A 24,386-nucleotide genomic window follows, 5' to 3' on the forward strand; every position below is an offset into this window, starting at 1 on the left:
AATCTCCAAATTCTAGCTGCTGGCAGAAATGAAACTTTAGCTATGTAATTACTTGGTAAGTATATGTGTGTAAAACCTTATTTTATTATAAATTTTTTTCCCTTGTCACATGCCTTGTAGCATCCCTCCTCTTCTCCTTGTGAACATCTTTAATATTTTTCCTGTTTGTCTACCAAAGCTTGAAGTTATATGCTTCTATATCTTTATGTATATACTTTCCTTGATGTCCAACTAGGATGTACTACCTATGCTGCCTTCTTTCTGAAATTTTGACTCTTTACTTTCTAGTGATTTTACTTTTTGACAAAACCATTCAGAACTTGTAAAATTATTACTATTGTAGATAGGTTTCTTGACAAGGAATGTCCAGACATGTTAATCTCTAGCTAATGTTGTTCTTTCTTCCATAGCTCAAGAAATTTTCAGAGATGTTGGCAGAATATTGAAAGAGAGGCGTGAAAGCGATGACCTTTATAATATTTACTCATACGTTGATAATCCTGACGACGATCCCGCCGAAAAAGATGAGGAACTCTCTAAAAAGCTAGCTAAAAATGGAGTCTTAGCCAAAGAAAAACTGGACAAGGTACAGAAATACATTTGATTAATAAAAGATTTTTCTTGGACTGAGATTATCACTTGGTATGACTTAAGTGCAGTGTTTATCACAACACAACCCCATCTCCCCCCCACCCCCCCCCCCCCCCCCCCCCCCCCCCCCCCCTCCCCCCCCCCCCCCCTCCCCCTTCCCCTCAGATATAGATGCTTATATCCATGTCCATAATTTTCCCAGGTTCACTTGAATTTTGTATGCCAGACAGAAGAAGGTAGTCTCTGTGTACCCACTGGATCCTTGGTTATGTTTCAACTAATTACCTCACTTTCTGTGAAGATGCAATATTGTTAACAATTCTGTTCATTGCTCCCCAGGAGCTCAGTAAGTGACAAAAATAGTTACTTTTAGCGTTAGCAGGGCTATTCATTTGCAGATATACCTTTGGCTTATTAGTTTCATGAGTTGTTTGTAGATATGAATAGTTAACCTCTTGCTGTGATAATTAAGCTCTTTTGTAATCTTTGATTCATTTCAATTTATATTTCAGTATTTGGTGCTTAATTTCACACCATTATAATAAAGGTTTAACTAATAAAGTTTTTATAAAAATGAATTATGTAGTCAGCATTCAGAGGAGTGTTCTTATTCTTGCTAACCACTTTCCTTTATCATTTTATCATTGTACTCCAAGTAAATGCACTGTCCTTTTGTTTGCCTCTTCACCGTGTACTTGTTAGGGCTCCATTAAAAATCCACATCACTTCCTTTTAAGTCATACTGCTCCTCATCTGTGAAACATTCTGCTAATGGCCACCCAGTTGGTCTTAGTGTGCACAAAATAGGATACAAGAGTGTTTATGCGGACTTGTATGCTTCTTCATCCTGGGAGCCTTTGATGCTCTTATTCATTGTTTGTTATGTTGGAGGAGGATCAGTTTTCAGGTTGTCTCATCCTACAATTCACATACTGCCTTTGGATCTTTATACAACTGCTTTAGTTTGCGGTTGCTTTAGCTGCACCTTGTGAATTCATGCACAGGAGAAACTAACAGAAGACTACCCGTCAGAGATGTGGACATTCTAAATTACGGTACTTAAAAGTGGTAGCAGTAACCTTCTTACCTTTCAGTAGGAATGTAGCCTCTCCCGCTGGAGATATTAATGTTCACAGATGTATTGAGACAAGAATTGGGGCACATGCCGATGGATCCTTAGTTGAAAGGCTTTTGGATGTACAGAACATGAAGAACAAAAGGTGAAATGACTGTCATCTCAACAGTCGTAGAATACTTATGGAACTGGAACAGTATCTAATCCAAGACTATATGTCAATGGACTATGAAGGTCTTCATGTAGGCAGAGGCAAACATCATCAGCATAGGGCCATGTTTCACCTCAGAAAGACTTGGTAGCCAATTGTTGCTGCAAGGATAATGGGATTATACTTACAAACTGTTCTACAAGGTTCTTTATCTTATGTAGAGCTTGTTGTAATAGATCTGTTTTGTTCAGCTAGAACTAATAGCCTGAAGGGTAGAAGAAGTGATGCACCTTTGTGCCAAATTCAGCATCCATGCCTTTCTTCAACTGCACCTCATCAAGCAGGTTCCGTAATTGCTATTTACCTCTGACAGGATATGATTCTAAAAGCCCCATTTTACCACAGTAAGAGTAATTGATAAATCTACTATCCTAATTGTGACAGCAAGTCCCTAGAGTCTCCCAATTTAGTAGAGGTTCCTCAGTCAACTGCATTCACAGATTGCACAACAATCCAAACAATTTTTGTCTTTATGCCTTGTGATTATCTAACAGGGCCTCTAAGGCCAAAATTTTTTGGAGGAAGATGCCACAACCAAGATTTTCCCTTTTTTTTAAGGAGGTTAGTGCCATCAGTGCACCTCATGTGGTGCACTGTAGGGATTACTTGAGGTTCTTTACAGTGTCCCTTTGGCCCCTAGCTGCAAGCCCTTTATTCATTTTAATGTACCTATGTTCATATTCTCTTTCTTCCATCTTATTTCCCACCCTCTCCTAACAATTACTTCATAGTGCAACTGCGAGGCTTTTTCTGTTATAGCACTGAATGACCTCATAGGTCCCAGCGATTGGCATTTAGCACAAACACTATATTCTGTTCTATTCAAACAAACCATGACTTCAACAAGCAGCGTCTATCAGGCCAACCGGAACTGATTCTGTGAATGGTGCTGTGGAAGAGCTATTGATCCCAGTCAGTTCATTTATAATTATGTACTTCTTCCTTGTCTTGCATCAGTGCAGAAAGTTGTCCTTTGCCATCAAAAGATATAGATCTACTTCTCCGTTTTTGAAATTTAATGGGTTGATCATGGATTATTCTTGGGAGTTGGTCACTCATTCAGCAATTTAGGGAGTAGGTTCATTGTGGGTCACTCAAATACCCTGAAATTTCTCCCTAATTTTTTATGGGTCTTAAAAACCTTGCTTACAAACTACTACAGAAAGCATTTTTTGCTGGACCTCACACTGAAGACATTCTGTCTCATTGCACTTGCATATCGAAGATGGGTCGGCAAGATTCACACACACTAGAAGTCACAGGGTAGAGGTTGGTTGTTTTATCATTTTATCCTGGAAAGAAGAGGACTTTTATTTTGCCCATTGAGAGCTATTAGGTATTACTTGCTGAAGACTATGAGACTTAAGGGAGTAAGCACCTCTAATCTTTTCCTCTTCATGGGTCAGTGGAAGAAACAGGTCATGAAGAACTTGGTTTCCAATTGACTATGTGAATTTATTTGGAAAGACTACAGTAATGAGATGTATGTAAAATCAGAAGCAGTATACTGTAAGTGTGAGGCCATGATGAGAAATAGTTATGTTACATGGCTAATCAAAAGAGGTATTAGGGTGAACCCATGAAATCAGGAAACTACTTTCAGAGAAATTGCACATAATGATTGCACTTGTATTTTCTTGGGTTTGTAGTCTCAACAGGCCTTGTTATGCTTGGAGGCTGGAGCAGTGATTAGAGGGTAGGGGCTTGCCATCTTCCATTTCATCATAACTTTGTTCATATTCATGGCACTGTCCAGAGACATAGACTTTCCAGGTTACGTATATGCTACTACTTGTGTTAACGGTAAGTAGGCTTTCCTATTTTGAATGACTTGGGTGATACAAACACCTTGTTTTGTACACTACAAGTTTTTTTAATCCTTAATGGACAGATATCCTCATATGAGTAGCAATAACAGGTTTTGGATTGTGGGCAGATTCACTTATGGTGAGCATGAATATTATGCACCATCGATTTTGAGGAATCGGGTGGGAAAGAGTTTTTATTACTTCTATAGCCCATAAATTCACTAATGGTAACTTTTAGACTATCTAAGATCAATGAAGCAGGTGGCTCATGAGTTAGTTATGATCATGACTTCAAGGGAGCATGTACTGCGCCTCTCTTGCACATGATGTGTCTATACATTTGCTCATAAATCTACCCAGGGGTTGTTGGTGGTGTTAGTTCTTTTGTCATTTTGCAAAGAAAAGTGCAACGAAACATTAGAAAAACATATATAATCCAAAAAAAGTTACTACATCTTCGATCTCAGTAAATTTACGTAAATATTTTACAACAAATATACTCAGAATTTGTTACTGATTTTAGTTCTTATCTGATTTGATATGTGAGCTGTAATTATAATTTTACAAAATAAAATTATGAGAAAAAACATGTATAACTTGGTAAAATTTACGATAGTCCTGTAAAAGAGGGCCCACAAGGGTTTGTAAATAGTCTTTTCCAACTTCTCGTGGAATGTAGGGAAAATTAGAAAAAACCTTTGTTTTTTTCGTATGTCATGTGCATTTGTAAGTCTTTCTGTTTCTGTTGATGTGTTTTTTCTCAAATTGGTCGACCTCTGAGTTTTCCTGGCCTGCGCTGCTGCATATTGAATTTTTAGCCGGCTGTTAAGGGTAACCATACAAATCTTTAGGCTGCTAGAGACCTTGTCCCTGACTGCTCATGGAGTGTCTGCCAAACACTAGGGCCATTGAACATATCAGTCCACCACCTAAATTGTAATTTAGACTTATATGATCAGTCAGGTTGTGATGAAACAATAACAGGTACAGTGATGCTCAAATCTCATGCGACATGACTCCATAGGATTTCGTTCAAAATTCACTAACTGGCAACCTAGCATGCTCCATATTTATCTTTTATTTCAATGCGAAAACGCGAGTATCGCATGCACTAAGGCCATAATATGTTTCATAAGAGTGAAATCTGTCATATATTTAAAAATTGTGAGAAAATGTCACGTTTAGCCAAATTTCAGAAAAACCCTTACGAAACATTTTCAAAACTTTCGTTCACTCATTGCTGAAGCATTTGACCAAAACGAAGTCGCAATCAAACCTCAGTTCAAATGTTAAATGAATAAAAGAAAGAACGAAAGAAATTGTCGTAACATTAATAAAGCTTCCAAAGCAAACATAAAATTGGAAATAGTCCTATTTGATTGCTTTTACCCTCAACGCTGAAAAAATTTAAATATGTATATAAAAAAGTAGAATGCGCCCACCGATATCAACGTGTGAGGGGAGCATGTGTGACGTATCAGTGTCGGTGCAACAACAACCACCTGATATAAGTAGGTCTACAATGAGTAGCGACCATAAAATTATCTTGAAAACATTTACTTTATGTGTTAAAGGAATCTTTGGATTTTCATAGATAATTATTTGTTATCTTTCTTAAATATTTCAAAACTGATAGCATTCTAGCAAATATTCGCCTATTTGCCAAAGCTAAGATATTATTCCTAGGCCTAGGTGTTAGATTTCTTTACTTTACACTTAACATTCACATCTCTATATTAACAATTTCTGGCCAGAAAGCAAATGAGGTTATCTACACATTCTTGCACTTCAAGTTACCTTATGAAAGAATAAATTATACACCAAAAGCGAGCAGAAGGACTTTTAAGAAAATAATATTGTAAACCAGTTGAAAAACAAGTGTTACATATGCCTTGATATTAATACTTATGATATTTCGATTAATAACCATCTTCTCCACATAACCAAAATCCTCATCATCTTTTATTCCTAAAAAAACAGGTAATCTCTACAAATAAAAAACATTAGTAAAGATTGCATCTCAGAAAGCTTAGATTATTTTTCTAGGCCTATAAATCATTTTGCAACATACAGGCAGCTTAAACACAGCCTGAAACTTCAACATTCAAAGAAAACTGGTTGTAATTCATATTCCTCAAAGAACAGGTGATCTCTACAAATAAATTCATTAGTAACAGATTACATCTCAGATGGCTTAGATTATTTTTTTAGGCCTATAAAACATTTTCCAACATACAGGCAGCTTAAACGCAGCCGAAATCTTCAACATTCAAATAAAACTTGTTTTAATTCATATTCCTTCATTGAAAGTGTTATGACTGTTGAGCTTATTAGTCATAATGCTGCAGACATGGTTATGTTGACCAGTCCGAGGAGCATGTTAAGTGTGCTTTCATTGCTGGCAACGCTAACCTTATCACACCACACTTGAACTGAGCTACGTAAAGATAAGAAAAATAACAAAATCAATTCAAATCACACAAATTAAGAATTATACCAATGCATAAAAGGGATCATATCTATTTAACCATAAGGAAAATAAGGCTAGCTGTGAATTCGCAAATTTTTCGACATTAATGACATTACAAATAAAAAAAATAAAAAATAGCACTACTTGGCAACATCACGTTGAGTCTGAGAATATGGACGATACAAAAAGAATCATGTCGCATGAGATTTGAGCCCCACTGTACATTGATTACGAGCAGACATTTTTATTATAATGGGATTTAGAGTGGAACAATTTACTGATGTATGTTAGACACTTTCAAATATGGTTTGGTGTGTGTGTGTCTAGTTCTCCCTCTTCAGTTTAGTAGTTATGGAAGGAGTTGGCGATCAAAATGATCAGTTCTTGGAAGGTATTTTAAAAGTTATAACCTTGATAATGCAATTAAAGTAGGCAGTCCATGGTTATCAGCAGGGTGCTGATAAGCGAAAACTGCCATTAATCGAAACTACAATCTATGCCACATATGGTGCCAAGTTTCGGTTAATGGCACCGATAATCAGTTAATGGCGTTTCTTGTAGGTATGTTATGGCGCCATAAATTGCCGATTTTATGGCGCTACACAAGCCCCATAAAACCGGATCGCCATTAACTAGCTGTATTATTAAAATTTCTTGCATTATACATTCTCCAAGTAATGCAACAAATATATTGCAGATTTTCCAATCATATGTAGAGAAGGAGGCAGATGCAAGACAGGCTGCTGATGTGAAAAAGTCACCTATGAAAGAAGATAAAGAAATTGTGAAAAATGAGTCTGTTAAAAAAGAATGTGAGATAAAATCTGAAGTGCAAACTGAAGAGGATGAGGAAGAAGAGGAAGACGATGGTGATTTAGCGAAGTATGATGTAGAAGAGGAAGGTGAAACTGAAGCGGAGGATGAAGAAGAAGGGGATGAAGATGAAGATGATGATGAAGATGAAGAAGAAAAAGTTTTAAATGACATGCCTCATGTTGAGTATTCTAATTCCAAAGACTTTGATGATAATGAAGATACTGACGATGAATTACGAGATGTTATTGCAAGTGCCTCCGTTGAAGAAGAATTATCAGAAGAAGGTAAGTCGATAGTCTTTCACTGTTTTTCCCCATAGGGGGTTGAGTGCCTTCAGTGCACTGTAGGCATTATTTAAGGTTCTTTGCAGTGTGCCTTTGGCTCTTAGCTGCAATATCTTTTGTTTCTTGTACTGAGGTTTTCCTCCTGCTGCACCTTTCAAACCTTTTACTGTCATTCCGTTTCAGCGCTGAATGACCTCAGGTCCCAGGGCTTGGCCTTTGGCCTAAATTCTATGTTCAATTCACTGTTTTCAGATAATTTTTTTATTTTTATAAAATCTTTGAAGATTCCATCGTAAGATTATGAAAATAACTGTATTACATGTGGAAGTGTATTCAGGAATGAAAAGCAGCTTAAGTCTGCATCTTTTAAGTAATATGAACCTCATGTTAAATGTGATAGAGAATAAATAATAAGAAAAGAGAAACAACTAAGAAAATATTAAATTTATTAAAGAAAAGTATACGTACATCAGTCAAGTACAAGACAGAACATAAAAACAGTGAAAGAAATCACAAATGCTTGTGAATCCAGATATAGAATCAGGTATTGGGTTAAAGCTTGAAACACTTCTGAGTTCTCAACCATCTTCACCACTGGCACTTACCATATTGTATCTTCTTTTAATATAATATCTAAAAGGAAGAATAATGAAGCAGTAAATGCTATTTTGTCATAAGTCTATAATAGTAGGTTGAGTACCACGTTTAATCATTCAATAAGATTACCAAATATTTTTATTTGTAATTGGGTTCTTGCTTGAAACTGGAATATGGCAAAAGGAGAGTTCTACAAGTACTGCAGGCAGTCCACGGTTATCGGCGGACTCGGTTAATGGCAATTTATATAAATCGCAGAGTTTCAGTTAATGGGGGTTTTCGCTTATCAGCACCATGCGAAAAACGGAACCCTCCCCCCAATAACTGGTGACTTCTTGTACTAGCATTAGGTAATTTAACAACTTTACTGACATTATGATAGAGTATGTAGTTTAACAAGACCACTCTGAACTTTGCAGATGCATACGTGTCACCCAAATGATTTATTATTAATGAAATATGTAAATTGAATAAGGCAGAATGAAAGATGTTTGAAAGTTGTGTAAAAATACCAAGTTGATACCGTCTACATTGCACCTTGAAAGGCATGTAAGCAGTGTCACTGTACCGGAATCAGACGTAATTTGAATGGATTTTTGTAGTTTTTGCTTTGCAACCCTTGTGAGTTTTCAGGATCTTTAAAGTTTTATGCAAAGTCATCTTTTTTTATTTTTATCTCCCACAGATGTTCCCATTATTGATAGTGAAGATGTGAGACATGATGAAGGAATTGATGTAGATAGTTCATCTTCTATTGTTTGCCTGGATAATTCAAGTAGTGAAAGTTTTACATTTCTGGACCAGAAAGCACTATCATCAAGTACTGTGGCATCAACAGTGCCTGTCTCCAAGGAAGTGTACTTCCCTGCTCAAACCATTGACCGTGTGCCAGAAAAGAGAAAACTGAATGAAGACTTCCCCCCACAGAAGAGGCCGTGTCTGGAGATTCTTAATCCTTGAGTCTTAGTGTTAACATTTTATGCCAGTGTTTACTTGAGATGAGATGGTTTCAGATGTTTCAACATCAGTACTGCCAGTTACTTGTTTTTGTAAGTGCAATGTGATGTATAATAGCACAGTAGTTGAAATATGAACATCAAGCCTATGTACACAATATCAAGATTGGAAAGTAAGTGTAGTGGACAGAATGCCAAAGAGATACTGTGTATGTATGAATTATTTTTTTATTTATAGGAAATAAATTTTGTAGGTAGATTTTCCCTCTTGTAGAGGATATCTATAGATAACAGTTAAACTTATGAAATACATGGTAATGTCTTTTAGTTGACAGTATATAAAGTTTGATAAGTTTTCCTGTAAATAGAAGGTTTATGGTATTTATGTATGGCGGCTTGGTTAAACTACTCGACTTATTGGAGCCAGTGAATATGAGCCATATTTTTGAAGTGAACCTAACTTCTTCATTATATGTTTTACTGCTCTCCATCTGTAGTTTGACAGATTGCAACTAAAATTATGAGAATGCTAAATTTTCTATGAATAACTGTTTTCATCTACTTCCCCCACCCCCAACCAGGGGAGCAATCAGTGCTCTCAGCCGATCATTCTACTTTTGTCACGGGTTTCGATAGGAGATTGACAGAAGTTAAATGTACTTGGTTATATTTAATTTTTTTTATATTATTTAATTTTATTATATGTGTCCAATTAGAACTTATAAGGTGAAAGTTGCATTAGTAAATTAAATGAAATAGTGCGGAAAATGATTGCGAGTGAAGGGAGCTTGTTAAGTAGTAGAAACAACTAAAGAGTATAAGTCTTGTTTTGTCTGCTTTCCCTGTTAGTAACTGGTTAGTTAGCGTATGTGTATGGTATGTATGCAGATTTTTTCATTCTTGCTTGGACACTTGAAATGCAAAGCTATAATTTTTATGGGGATATCAATTTTTACCATAGTTTTAATCACCTTTATTTTATTTGTTTAATTTATGAATTCATCACCATAAGTATTCATCTCAAACCAAATTCATTATAGCGCTGAGTAATCCCTGGGATTCCAGTGCTTGGTTTCAAGCCTAAATCTCATGTTGCATTCTATTCTAGTAACTGGTTAGGTCCTCAGTCTGTTACCATTTATTCAGGGCATTAGATTTGATAGGATGGAGTAATTTTTCATGTTCACTTGTCATAATTTTGCAGTTTATTATTATTATAATTATTATTTTCTCTTTTCTTTTCTGTGCTTCCTTTCTGAGAGTTGTTAAGTTCAGGTTATTTCCTTGTTTCAGAGGAAGGGGTGTTGGCCCTTCCTCCAACTTGAGGAAAAAACCGAACTCAACAAGACTCTCAAATGAAAAGAAAGAAAATAATGATAATAATACCCTGCAAAATTATGACAAGGGAACATGAAAAATGACTCCATCTTATCAAATGCAATGCCCTGAATTGATGGAAAGCTTACTGGAGTAACAGACTGAAGAGAGGAAGCAGAAGACCTAACCAGTTACTAACAGGGGTACCATCTAGATGTCTTTCAAGTGTTAAGGTGGAGTTTCCCAGGTCTCTGGTACATTGCCTTGGAATCTGTATGCAGTTCAGTTCATTATGTTGTCATCCTTTGAACGTTTTGGAACAAGTTCCTTGTAAAGAGGTTTCTGTGGAAACTCTTCACAGTAGCCTTAGCTACAGCTTAAGAGTGAGAGCTACCAGCTTTGTCGGTTAAGGTAGGCTTTCTTAAAGACGAGGCAATTATTTTTTCCACACAAAAGTTAGGTATTGTTTGTGAGGCCTCATAATTTATAAGTGATAAAGTCAATGCAACCTGCTTTAGATCATTTGTACTCCCTTTACTAGAATGCTGTTCTCTTGTGTGGATGTCTTCTGCCAGAGATTGATCTCTTTTAGGTAGAGTGGTTCGTGGTAGTAGGTTTCTGTTTCCCAATAGTAGTAGTTATGACTTGGACCATCAAAGGATGATCTCTTGTTTATCACTATCACTTTTTCATAAGTTGTATTTCAACAGAGATTTTTTACATTCACTGTTAAGACCTCAGTTTGTTAGCTGTTAAAAATACAAATTGATTAAAAAGTTTGTCATTTTTGGGAAGTTGGGAATGCTCAATGTTGAGTATTGGAATTGTACCTGTTGGTTCTGCAGGGTTTTAGCACAATAACCCTACCTCTCCTTCTGCTGAAGGGGCCACCCTCCATGAAGACCTCAGGTATCCTCATGATGATGATCTTGTATTTGAGTGACACTCCTCCTGAGGCGTCAGTAATAGCTGATGGATTGAATTCACTGGGTAAACAAACACTGGTTTTGTACTAAATATTCTGTTACTTTGTAGCTTTAAAAGGATTGTCAGATTTTCACTTTACCCATTTCCTTTTCAAAGATGGGAATCAGCCATATAATGGAGAGGTAAGGTTCATTTCAAAACTCCATTTTATAACTTGTCCTCCCTGCCTCACATTCAAAGTGGCAGAAGCAGACTGACCGGCTACAAGTGTTTGTACTTATCGCTCCCCGGGTGAGGGGTTAGGGGATGTAGTAGGTAGATGGATAGAAATATTCATAAAGAACTGCTTTTATTTTTTGTTTCGCTCTATCGAACTACCGCTGGCACAGAAGTATAAGCTAACTAATGGAGAGGTAAGTATTTAAAAAATAGATCTTGAATTAAGTATTTATATTTTTATGTTTATTATTGTTTTATTCCTCCTTTGAGAAAAAATTTATTTAATTGCTGAATATTTGGAGTGCTGAAGCCAAACTTTATTGGAAGTTTTCATAAATATGTGTAATGTAAATTTTTTATTTAAATGTTTTTTTATTTGCTTTAGAAATTAGCCAAGTTGTCTCATACCATGCAATTAGGATAACTTAGCATTATGAGGTCAAATTTGCTTTTCTTGCATCAGATAGTATTTAGATGTTTTAAAAGTATTTATTATGCTCTATTGCTCATATGAATTAACAAGTGGTTCATATTGAAATTGTTTTGCAGTAGGAAAATGGTTCACATTTGGTTTTGTTCAGGTTTTTTGTAACTGTACTTTGCACATGAATTAGTTAGTGACCTTCAATTTATCTGGAAACAAAGTGCGGCCCCAATATTCACTTAAACTACAGTAAATCACAAACACCTTATGTAACAGAGTACTAAACACACGCTCATTATAACACAATCTGTTTATGCCCGCCCATTTAAACCCCAATATACCTCTATAACAACAGTTATTGGTTATACCTGGCAAAGACAAATACTGTATTACTGTATAAATAAGAAAAGAGATTTCAAACTAACGTAAATTAATAATTTATAATCGAGTATTTACATTTTGCTAAATGTTCATCGGTCAGGAATGGGAGCAATGTAAGTAGGATATAATTTTTATAATTTATTATTTTATGCAGTGAAAATTATGACAAAAACACTAAATAATAAAGAATGAGAGGGAAGGAAACCCCCCCCCTCTCTCTCTCTCTCTCTCTCTCTCTCTCTCTCTCTCTCTCTCTCTCTCTCTCTCTCTCTCTCTCTCTCTCTCTCTCTCTGAAATACTTTAGTATATGGGAAAAATATTTTATTAAATATCTTACTGTACTATGGATATTCACCAGTTGCTTCCTACTCTGTGCTGGTGTTCCAGCCACGATGACAATGACAGTGAAATGTACAATACCTATGATAATGAAATAAAGATGAATGGTGGCATAAGCACTGTGAAAGCATTTGCATTATTGGCTTTGTCATTGGTCATCCTCAAAGATTGGATGAGTAGGAGATGACTTGAGTGAAGAGTATGGCAACAGCTGTATAATGGTAGGACCTGATGGAGTCATGGCTGAGGATTTCTGTAGGGGACACTTTCTTCTCTTTAGTCTGGAAGAACTTTGTAATGGACAGCTGTTTCCTTTTTCCTTTTAAGTTCATTGTGTACTTGTAGCAGTATTAGATATTAGACAGGTGACTTTGATGCTGCATTTAATGGAATGATCAGAATTTTTCAATTTATCTTTAGCAGTTTGAATTTTGCTGGACACTTCACTCATCTTTTCCAATGTCCATTTTGAGGGTTCAGCCTCACTTGCCAATTTTTCATCCTCAGACATTAACAACCTGATCAGATTTTCAAGCGCCTCGTTTGCCAGCTCCACACCCTCAAGATGCTTGATGACAACATTATTGATGTGCCCCATTTCATTGCCACTAACTTGTTTGCCAAATTGATGACCATCTGCATGTTGCTTTTGATAGCCAGGAATCCTTTGAAGTCATTCACAGCTTTTTTCCACAGATTCTTCCACAGCATTCAGTGTTTCTGGTTTCACTGGTGAATGCTTTCCAGAAGTCTATGCCATTCACGCTAGGTTCGGCATTAATAGCTGCCTGGATCATGTCCAGTGGTGCCTTGGTCAAGAGGCTTGTGGAGCAAAGTCATGTTGGTAGGTAAAAGTATGACCTGCGCATGTAAGTGTTTTACAGTAATAGATTGAGGATGGCTAGTAGCATTATCTCTTATTAAGAGGACTTTGAAAGGCAACTCTTCCTTCTACCTGGGTTACACAAGTATTTTATTAATTTAACCGGATTTCAAGCTGGCGCTAGAAGATTATCCTAATGTTAAGACAGAAGGTTTGTTAGGTATGAAAAATACAAATTGATTAAAAATTTGTCATTGTTTATATGCGGAACAAACCTTTGGTCTTAGCAATAGGATTACTTTCCAAGTGCCAGCTGGTAACCGGTTAAAACAATCAAAGATTGTAAAACAAGGAATCTTTGAGATCTGGCAATGCCTGTGCATGCAAGGTGAAAGCTGGTCAGAGACCACGTGTTGGACCTAGTGATACTTTAATCTTTCCTTAACCGCCTTGGGGAGTAGTCGCTTTCGCTTTGCTTTCCTTCCAAGCTGGTTGTTTGTGCCCATGTTCTGTCAGTGCGTTTTGTGTGTGTTTTTGTTGTCTTCCTCAGAGTCTTCACGGCCTTGTCAACGCATGTGCCTGGGCATTCAGAGTTTTCTGTGCTCAAGGTTTTTGGCATCGTTGGCCACGGATCCACGTATGACTTGCAGTAGATGCTGAGCAAATTTTTGTACAGTGACTAACCCCTGCCTGGAATTTTGTGCCTGGCCTAAGTCTCAGTGGAGGGTGTTTTAGAGTAAGAGGGAACACCGCAGAGTTTTGACTCTTCCTTCTTGGGAGGGGTTTTCTTCAACTCATTTGGACGATTCGGCTCCTCCATCTTCCTCGGTCGCTCTTCATGATGCTAATTCTGGTGTTCCTGTTTCTCTTTCCTTTTTTTCCATTGATTCATCGATGGAAGTATTGGAAGTGCCACAGGGTGATGTAGGTAATACAGATTAAAAATTTGTCATTTTACATCATGGATACAGCATTTGTGGGACCACTGTGCAAAAGCATAGCAGCAATCCCTGGTATTGTGTTGCCAATAAACAGGAAGCTTGTAGTTCATATACGAAACAAACCTTCGTCTGAACATTAGTTTAATCTTCTAGTGCCAGCTGGAAATCCTGTAACGTTAATAAAAAAATTTGTGTGACCCAGTAATATTGGTATCTGTTTTAGTTGTTTAGAGTGTGTGAATATTTTGCTCAGTACACAATTCCAGGCTTTGTTAGTGGCCAGCCACATTGCTGCGCAACACCAGAGTCATCGTGTCCTTCCATGCTTTAAGTCAAATGCATCTTTTGCATTTTAATGGATTTAGGTTTGCTGGGCATTTTCTTCCAGAAAAGATCTATTTTGTAGCAATTCAGCACCTGCTTGGAATCATAGCCTCCATCTTTGATCAGTTTTTAACTGCAGGAAACGTATTGGCAGCCTTTTTGTCCATAGATGCAGTCTCCAGTAATTTTTTGTTTTTCAGGTTAAATTAATGATTCAATAAATTTAACCATCACCTTACTGGCTGTAAATGACTTGGTTCCCGCTGTAGTATCAGCCATACCACTGCATTGAGCATACAGGGACAAGGCTTTCTGCCATATAATGTTTCTATCCATAGATCTCGCATATTTTTAATATCCTTTATCCCCACACAGTTTTACCAACATTATTATGCGCTATTGAACTTACTGTTACAATTGTGGGTGCCTTTTCTATGCTTGGAGATATGAAGAATCTATGATTTGTTCATTAATATTCTAGCAGTCTTTGTATGAAATTTTATCGTTTCAATCAAATCTAACACTACCGTTTTTGCTAAAGTAGGTACGTTACAGGCTCTTGGGGTCACTTTCACTACCAACAGGAAACAGTTTATGTATTCTTTCTGCTAAAATTGACCTTCTTGCACACATGCTGAAAATATAAGGGTGTAAGGTACACAACTTTTCCCCTGGGCCGAATAGAACCCGCATGGAAAAGTTTTCTGGTAAAATTCATCACGTCTGAACTATAACTGATATATGCTTCTGGTTAGTGTTATTATGTCGGCAAATGATTGAATTATTTCCTGAAGCAATCAGAACTTCTTTGCGAGGCTTAGAAATAATCAAAACTATTTGAACGTGAAATTTTTAAGAAAAATCATAGATATTTTTTGGAAATAATCATGAAAAATATAATAATCAGGTTTGGGGAGTTTGTTTTATACCTAAATGGTGTAGAAATGTTAACTTTCACGTGGAAGCAATAAGAGCCTCAATGGCGTGGTTGGTATGGTCTTAGCATGTCACCTCGGTGGCCGCGAGTTCGATTATCGGGCATTCCAGTGAGGTGTTAGAGAGGTGTATTTCTGGTGATGGAAGTTCACTCTCAATGTTGTTCAGAAGTCATGTAAAGCCGTTGGTCCTGTTGCTGAATAACCACTGGTACCATGCAACGTATAAACACCATACAAACAAACAAACGTGGAAGCAATAATTTTGCTATAGATGTGTTTGCTAATGAGCTGTAATTGATTAAAAAAAAATTTTTTTTGGAGTGCAATTTCAGATTTTCCAACCTACTTATGTTGACGTTTTGTATTATTGCTAAGTAAGCTAGCAGCATCCTGTTTGCGTTTTCTTCAGGATTCATTATCTGTCGACCCAATGGCATCAACTACGTTTTCTATAATTGACTCTCCCCCCCCCCCCCCAAATAACTTGTATATATGACGCGCCTGGCGTGTTATCTGTGCACTTATGGAAAAAGATTTATTGACGCACTACACGTCATCAGATCACGAAACGGTTAATTTCGTAATCCTATGATTTTAGTATGACATTCCAATATTTAGAGGTTATATCTACAATTGAATTTGAAATTACTTTTGTTAATTTTATTGAAATTTTGTTCTGAATTATTGTGGTTATGTTACCAGTAGTTTTTTTTTATTTTTTATTATTATTATTATTATTATTATTATTATTATTATTATTATTATGAAACTTCACATACAGATAATGGGGTTGAAATCCATCAAGAATATCCTAATTTAACCAGACTATTGAACTGATTTATTTAGCTTTTGCAGGCTGGTCTGAAGGATTTGGCTTTATTTATTATCAAGTTTTGATTCTATTGGGTAAATGAAAGGTTGAAAGGTAACTTAGTTTAGTATTATTGTATGGGTTTGAAAAGATCCAGATAAAGGAAATATATTTTCATTTTGTACTTGGTACCTTCAAAACCTTATGGTATGCCTGTGTGTGTGTGTATGTGTTGCTTATTTATGTTAGTTTAATCAGAGGACAACAATGTGCAAATAAAATAATACTGTAGATTTTTTACCAAATGGCTTTTCACTGATTTTCCTTCTGTATGAAATTATTCTGTTTTGTAGTTGCAGTAGCAACTTAATCATGCTGCCCATAAAGTGCAAAATTGTGTGTTGGTTACATCATTCTGGTCATTATGGCTCTATCTACTTCTGTTTTCTTTATCTACTTCTCTATTGTACAAAAATAAAATAAGTGCATTTGGTTGATTTCATCCTGATTTCAATCCTGAAAGTGTGCAAGTAGCTTGCAACTTTATTTTTTTAAGGTCATTGATTTCTGCACTGCCATTTGCCATCATTGTTGTCATATTGTCCTTTGATATAGTAAGGAGTTTATTTTTTAAGGAATTGATACATTTGAAAGGCTTTCTAAAGAGTGTGATGTTAATTTAACTGGTTTTTAACAGGTTTATTTGTTAATTATGTTCTGTTGCACTGATTTCATGTAACTTCCATTGAGACCTTGAGAATGAAAGTTATTAAAGAATTATCATATTCCCAGTTTTGAATGAAGGCTTTGGTATGAAGTACTCATGAGAGATAGTGACAGATTGTATTATAATAAACATGAAGAACTGTTTCTTATGCTCTAACAGTTTATTTCAGATATTTTGAAGGGCAGTTGAGATTCAGATAACATAAGAAAATAATTTATTTTACAATAGAATGGTCTTGTTATCTTCAAGACTTAATGGTATGCTGTTTGGTGCATTAGCTTCTTTTACCATTTCAAAACTGGGGCTGAAAGTGGAAAGAGTAGTTAGTGCTTTAGGTATATTTCAAATAGGCGTCTCCTTTGCAGCTTTTATTGATTTTTCTCATGAAGTGGTTCTCTCTTGATTGTCGTGGTTGATGCAAAAAGCTAGTGATGTGTATTTAAAAAGGGCTCTATTTTGTAGTTGATAATTTTATTGCGTTAATCGCATTAAAGGGGAACTTCTGGTTAATAGCCATTAAATTTCATCGAACAGATTAATAAACTAAAAAATGAGCCAGTGCTCGAATCTTTACGTAATCCCCTTATTTTACAATTTAATTTCAAATTAGCACCCAGGTACTTCAATGGAGAGTGCCATTTATCCAGGATTTGACTATGTTGTTATCTGGCGGATTAGTACTGAGACATAGTGTTACGGTCGCCTCACAATAACGAGCAGCGAAGCACGAGTATTGTAGAGTATTTGTCCTCGGTGTTGTCCTCGTGTTTTAGGTCAATTGTCATTTAAATAGCTTCAATTATGCCAACTTGTATGGTGTTTGGTTCTGCCACTACTTCTGGCAAGTGTCCAAAAAGCATATCATTCTACAGGTTTCCGTCAGGTAGAGAGAAATCAAGCCTGATGGGTCTTCGAAGGGAAGATATCTGCTTCAAAACTTTTCAACCTGCGACGAAAACCATTGTCTGTTCGAACCATTTCTTGCCAACAGATTTAAAAGATTACATTAGTTGCAAGTTATTAGCCATGGCTATGAAATTTCTGTATGTTTTGGGAACTTAATTTCCCTCTGAATAGACCACGGTATCGACGAAGATAGATAGAGCAGCTATCTACCGCTATCTATACTATGGTGCATCCACTTGCATGCATTTGAATTGAAATATATTCTTGTCAATCGCCATGTGCGTGGTGTGAAGAGGGTGAATGGCAGTTTTCTAAATGTGTGTGTGTCCGTGAAGTGATGAGGGCCTTTCTTAGTCCTTTTCAACTAGTTGGGTTTTAGAATTGAAGGCTGTATATGCCTAACTAGGCATGCTTCAGGCTACTTCTTTATTATCCATTTCAATCATACATTTTCAGCTGACAAATACAAATCAAAAAGGATATTATCTGAAGATACTGTGCCCTCGGAATAGTTCCGCCTGTCTGAGCCTACCACGAAATGATGTCATGCATAACAGATGAGCCACACATAAATGGTGGCACCCATGGTGCAATAGAAAATTGGTTGTAAAAAATAAGAAAACGTCCCTTTCATAAAAAAAATTTTCACGCCTCAGCCGCGTGGTTGGTATGGTATTAGCATCCCACCTCGGTGGTCGCGGGTTCGATTCTCGGCGATTCCATTGAGGAGTGAGAGATGTGTATTTCTGGTGATAGAAGTTCACTCTCGACGTGGTTCGGAAGTCACGTAAAGCCGTTGGTCCCATTGCTGAATAACCACTGGTTCCATGCAACGTAAAAGCACCATACAAACAAACAAATAAACACAAACCAGGGGTACTTAAATAGAAAATACTACACAAGGAACAGCTAAAATGCAACCAGAAGTTCCCCTTTAAGAGCAAAATTATGTTGGTGTTATTCTTACCTTTAAGCCTATACAGTATCTACGGTAGATACTGTCTTGCACAGTGTAAAGCTAGCAAGTAAATTTGATTGAATTTATCTCTGTAATCCTAAGGGGCTTGAGACCTCTGTATTTATTTTTTGTAATTTTCAATTTCTGCACTCATTCTCCATCAGTGTTATTTGTCCATTGGTGTCATAAATACCCTTGAGCAAGTACAGATGCCAATAGTCCCTGGATCACACAAGTTTTGTGTTAATTTTACCAGTTTTCGGGCCAGTGCTAGAAGATTATCCTAATGTTAAGACCAAAAGTTTGTTAGTTATGAAAAATACAAAATTTGTCATTTTTCTAAGGAACTGGTATATTTGAAAAGCTTTGTAAAGAATGTGAAAGATTATTTAACATTCTTACTTAGTTATTTGTTTATTATCTGCAGTTGGACTAATTTCATGTAATTTCAGTCCAGAACTTTGAAAGTTCTTCAAGAATTTTAAAAATCCCAATTTATATTGATTGATTTGTTGTAAAATAATCACGAGAGATCGTGACAGACTTATAATATAAATAAGAACTGTTACTTCTGCTCGAATAATATATTCCAGATACAGTATTTTGAAGGGCAGTCGAGATCCCAGAGTAAAATAATTTTGTATGATACTCGTATCTTGCCCTCAAGACTATAGTATATCTTTGTTTGCATTAGTTCCTTTTTTTTCATTTAAAAACATGGACTAAAAGGAGAAAAATTATCCTGTAGATATATTTCAGATAGACTTCTTTCCTTTAAAAGCTTTTATTAATATTGCTCATGAAATTCTTCTTCCTTGATTGTTATGGTTGAGGCAGAAAACAAGTGATGTTGCCTTGTATTTAAAACATTTTCCATCACATAGCACATTATTTTAGAAGAATATCTTTTCCTATTGCTATCAGTCTCATTAGGTTCATTGAAATAACATGGCTACGTTATTTCAGGCTTATTTATAATTTTCCATTATCTTTGGTAAACATTTTTAATAAGAGGGGGAAAAGGTGTTTAGAAAGAAAATGGTTTTTGATGCGGAAATGCATATCATGATAACATGGAGTTGTACAGATTTTAAATTAGGAAAATATTTTATGGTGGTATTTTTGCAATTTTTTTCAGGGTTATTGTTTCTTTATTATATTTGATTATGTTAAAAAAAAAAAAAAAAGTCGTAAAAGCCATTTTTACAGAGTTGTAATTTATTCCCACAGCTATGTAAGACAACAAAATATCTTCTTGCTGGTGGATCACATATAATATTTGAGATGTGTGTTTCTTTTTCCTTAATATTTATTCACATTGTCCTTTGTAAAATATTTGTACAAATATATAAATAATATTAGACTCATGTACAAAAGTAACTTTTTTTCTACAAAAAATACACATGCATATTGTACTTGTTTCTTTCTTATTGATTGAATGTAAAATATGCAATATGAGGGTGGTATGAGACCCTATTTATACTGAAGTGTATACCATTCTTTATCTATTAAAGATTATGATATTTTATTGATTTTTCAATTTTCAGCGAACCTTTTATATCTTTACACAACTGTGTGGCTATTATTTGGCAAATAGTGGGGTTAATGTATTTGATTATTATAAGTTAACAAGCTCCTCAGCAACATGGTCGGTACGGTGTCGGCGTACCACCTCGGTTGACGTGAGTTCGATTCTCGGGTGTAAGAGGTGTGAGAGACATGTATTTCTGGCAATAGAACTTCACTCTCGATGTGGTTCGGAAGTCACGTAAAGCCGATGGTCCCGTTGCCGAATAACCGTTGGTTCCGCGCAACGTGTAAACACCAACACATACAATATTATAAGTTAACGAGAAGGAGTTTTATTAGTTTATGACTATTGGAGAGAGTGGGTTTCATTTGTTTTCCTTTCATTATTTGTCAGGATCACCGGAATCCCAAGGACTCCTTGAACAAAAATACCTACGCTCAAGTTGATGGGTTAACCCCTTCTCTGCAGTTTTGTCAGCCTTTTGTCCTTGTGGATATTAATCCCATAGGGGGTTAGTACTGTCAGTACACCTCATGCAGTGCACTGTAGGCATTACTTAAGGTCATTTGTAGCTAACCCCCCAGTCTCTGGCTACAACCCCTTTCGTTCCTTTTACTGTACCTCTGTTCATATTATCTTAATTCCAACTTTATGTTCTTTCTCCTAACAATTATTTCACAGTGCAACTGCAAGGTTTTTCTCCTGTTACGCTTCTCACCTCGGTGGTCGCGGGTTCGATTCTCGGCCATTCCATTGAGGAGTGAGTGATGTGTATTTCTGGTGATAGAAGTTCACTCTCGACGTGGTTCGGAAGTCAAGTAAAGCCGTTAGTTTCGTTGGTGAATAACCACTGGTTCCATGCAACGTAAAAACACCATACAAACAAACAAACCTACCTACTCTCAAATTTCTTTCCCGCACTGAATGACCTCATAGATCCTGGTGCTTGGCCTTTCCTTTGACCTAAATTCTATACTATTCCATTCCATTCCATTCCATTCCATTTTGGGTGTCAGGTGTGCACTAATGTCTCCCTTCTTGTATTTGTAATATTTTCTTGCTCTGCAAACTTCAGAGTTAGAGATCAGACATGAATATATGGCTTGGCAGGTTTTCACCTAATCTTGACAAGCTGCTGGATGCTTCGCCTATTAAGACTCAAGATATATTTTCCTAGAATCGTAGATTACCTTCTGTTTGAGGCTTAAGAATATTGGCGAAGTCATGTTCCAGTGGGTTACGGTACACCTACTTGTCATGGCTACTCGTACTTGGTTGAGCTGACTTTTTCATAGTTTAGTTGAAGAGACTGGCCTGTTTATTTCCTTCTGTTTTCGTCATTATCATGAGAGCTCTGTTAGCTACAGGCTTTTTACAACCTATGACATTTGTCTTATTAGATTACTAAAGCTTCAGTTTGCAGTTTTTTTAAAGCGTACTGTGTGTGGCTTCATATGTAGGTACTGTTGAAGTGCAATTACAGAAAGTCAGTAAAAATAATTAAATGATAATGAATTTATTAGTGATTTTTAAATAACACCTTTTAATGTTTTTGTATTTTTCATATTGTTTCTTCTGTATAATTCAGGACTAAGAGAACTCTCTTCATGATATTTTTTTCATTTTCATTTCTCTTTTTGACAATAGTAAATCCTTACCAACACGAAGGGTCAATCAAATGGAACTGGTGCATTTATTCTCAAGTGGCCGTGAGTTTGGTTCTCGGGCATTCTATTGAGGGGGGAGAGATGTTTATTTCTGGTGATAGTTCACTCTAGACGTGGTTCGGAAGTCGTGTAAAGCCGTTGGTCCCATTGCTGAATAACCGCTGGTTCCATGCAACGTAAAAACACCATACAAACAAACAAACAATCCATGGAAATTCTAAGGCATTCATCCCTGTAGGGGGTTAGTGCCAACAGTCTGTAAGCATTAGTACATAAGTTCTTTGCAGTGCCCCTTCGGCACCTAGCTGCAACTCCTTTCATTCCTTTTACTTTATCTCCGTCCATGTTCTCTTTCTTCCATCTTAATTTCCACCCTCCTAACAATCAATTCATAGTGCAACTGTAGGTTTTCTTCCAGTTACACCTTGAAAATTTTTTTTTTTTAAACTGTCAAATGCCGTCTCAGCGCTGAATAATCTCATAGGTCCCCTTTCTTGGCCTTAGGCCTAAATTGTATATTCTACTTTAAAGTATTCATCTCCAGTGATACTGATTTGCTTAACATCCTGGGTAGAGAGGGTAGCTATCACTGTGCTTGTGATGTGAACGACAGTTCCAAAAGCACAGCAATTGTCGATGTCTTGGTGTCAGTATAGAATTCTATACTTTAGAAATCGACGTATACTTTTGTAAAAAGAAAAAACAGAGACTTCGAGAGTGATTTATAGTACCTAATTATGCGTCTAAGAAAGGAGGACACCAGCGTCAGGGAGGAAAAGAACTGTTCAAGTATGTGGCAGCCTATAGTTGATATCAGCTAACAAATGTGTTTATTCACATTACGTGTTCTTTATATATATATATATATATATATATATATATATATATATATATATATATATATATATATATAGATATATATATAATATATATAATCATATATATATATATATAAAGAACACGTAATGTGAATAAACACATTTGTTAGCTGATATCAACTATAGGCTGCCACATACTTGAACAGTTCTTTTCCTCCCTGACGCTGGTGTCCGTCTTTCTTAGACGCATAATTAGGTACTATAAAATCACTCTCGAAGTCTCTGTTTTTCTTTTTACAAAAGTATACGGTCGATTTCTAAAGTATAGAATAGATTTCTAAAGTATAGATTTCTAAAGTATATATATATATATATATATATATATATATATATATATATATATTATATATTTTGCTTAAAAATCACAGTAGATGCACGTGACTTCATGATGTAAGCGAATACCACACACATATATATATATATATATATATATATATATCATAGAGGCATCCACAGTAATATCCTTGTTTATCTAGATATAATATATTTATGGAAATATATACAAAGCTTAAAGCGTTCGTCCATCCTCCTGTGGACTTGATCACTATGCAAATGAGACATGGTGTTGGTGAAGAATTCCAACACCATGTCTCATTTGCTTAGTGATCAATTTCACAGGAGGAGATACATATAGATATATATATATATATATATATATATATTAGTATATATATATATATATATATATATATATATATATATATATATATATTATATATATTATGTTATATATATATATATATATATATATATAATATATTATAGTATATATATAAAGATATATATATATTTGCATATTCTATTTAATTCTCATGAATTATGAGAAGCAGATAACTGAATTCCTTCACATTAAACTCATGATTATTTTTCTTAAAATTAATCCCACAAAAAAGCAATGTTAATGGACTGTCTTAAGATTGTTGAGGAGAGGTGACGTCATATCTCAGGGGCTATAGACCAAATTCTAAATGATGAGCCCAGTATGGGATAATGTTATTAGTGCACATCATGTGGTGCAGCGCCTCAGTGGCGTGGTTGGTATGGTGTTGGCGTCCTACCTCGGTGGACGTGGGTTCGATTCCCGGCCATTCCATTGAGGAGTGTGAGATGTGCATTTCTGGTGATAGAAGTTCACTCTCGACGTGGTTCGGAAGTCACATAAAGCCGTTGATCCCGTTGCTGAATAACCACTGGTTCCATGCAACGTAAAAACACCATACAAACAAACATCATGTGGTGCACTGTAGGCATCACTTAATTATTTTTGCATAACCAATGGTTCCATGCAACGTGAAAACACCATACAAAGAAACATCATGTGGTGTACTGTAGACATCACTAAGGGATTTTGCAGGGTCCCTTCGGCCGTTACCTGCAACCTCTTCTATACTGTACCTCTTTTCATACTTTTTTTTTTTTCATGTGACTTTCCACCCTCTCGAACAGTTGATTCACAGTGCAACTTCT

General features: G+C 36.0%; 1 protein-coding gene across 2 annotated transcripts in view; it reads left to right on the forward strand.

Moving 5' to 3' along the window:
* LOC135207703 (myosin-2 heavy chain-like) overlaps positions 1 to 20,371 on the forward strand; it is a 271,723-nt gene extending 251,352 nt beyond the window's left edge. For both annotated transcript variants that reach the window (XM_064239548.1, XM_064239539.1), the window contains 3 exons: positions 411 to 586; positions 6,853 to 7,255; positions 8,538 to 20,371. In XM_064239548.1, the coding sequence (XP_064095618.1) occupies positions 411 to 586; positions 6,853 to 7,255; positions 8,538 to 8,812 (854 nt within the window). In that variant the 3' untranslated portion in view covers positions 8,813 to 20,371. The remainder of the gene's footprint in view (positions 1 to 410; positions 587 to 6,852; positions 7,256 to 8,537) is intronic.
* Positions 20,372 to 24,386: the final 4,015 nt, after the last annotated feature.

This window comes from Macrobrachium nipponense, chromosome 11 (assembly GCF_015104395.2).
Source record: "Macrobrachium nipponense isolate FS-2020 chromosome 11, ASM1510439v2, whole genome shotgun sequence".
NCBI lineage: Eukaryota > Metazoa > Arthropoda > Malacostraca > Decapoda > Palaemonidae > Macrobrachium > Macrobrachium nipponense.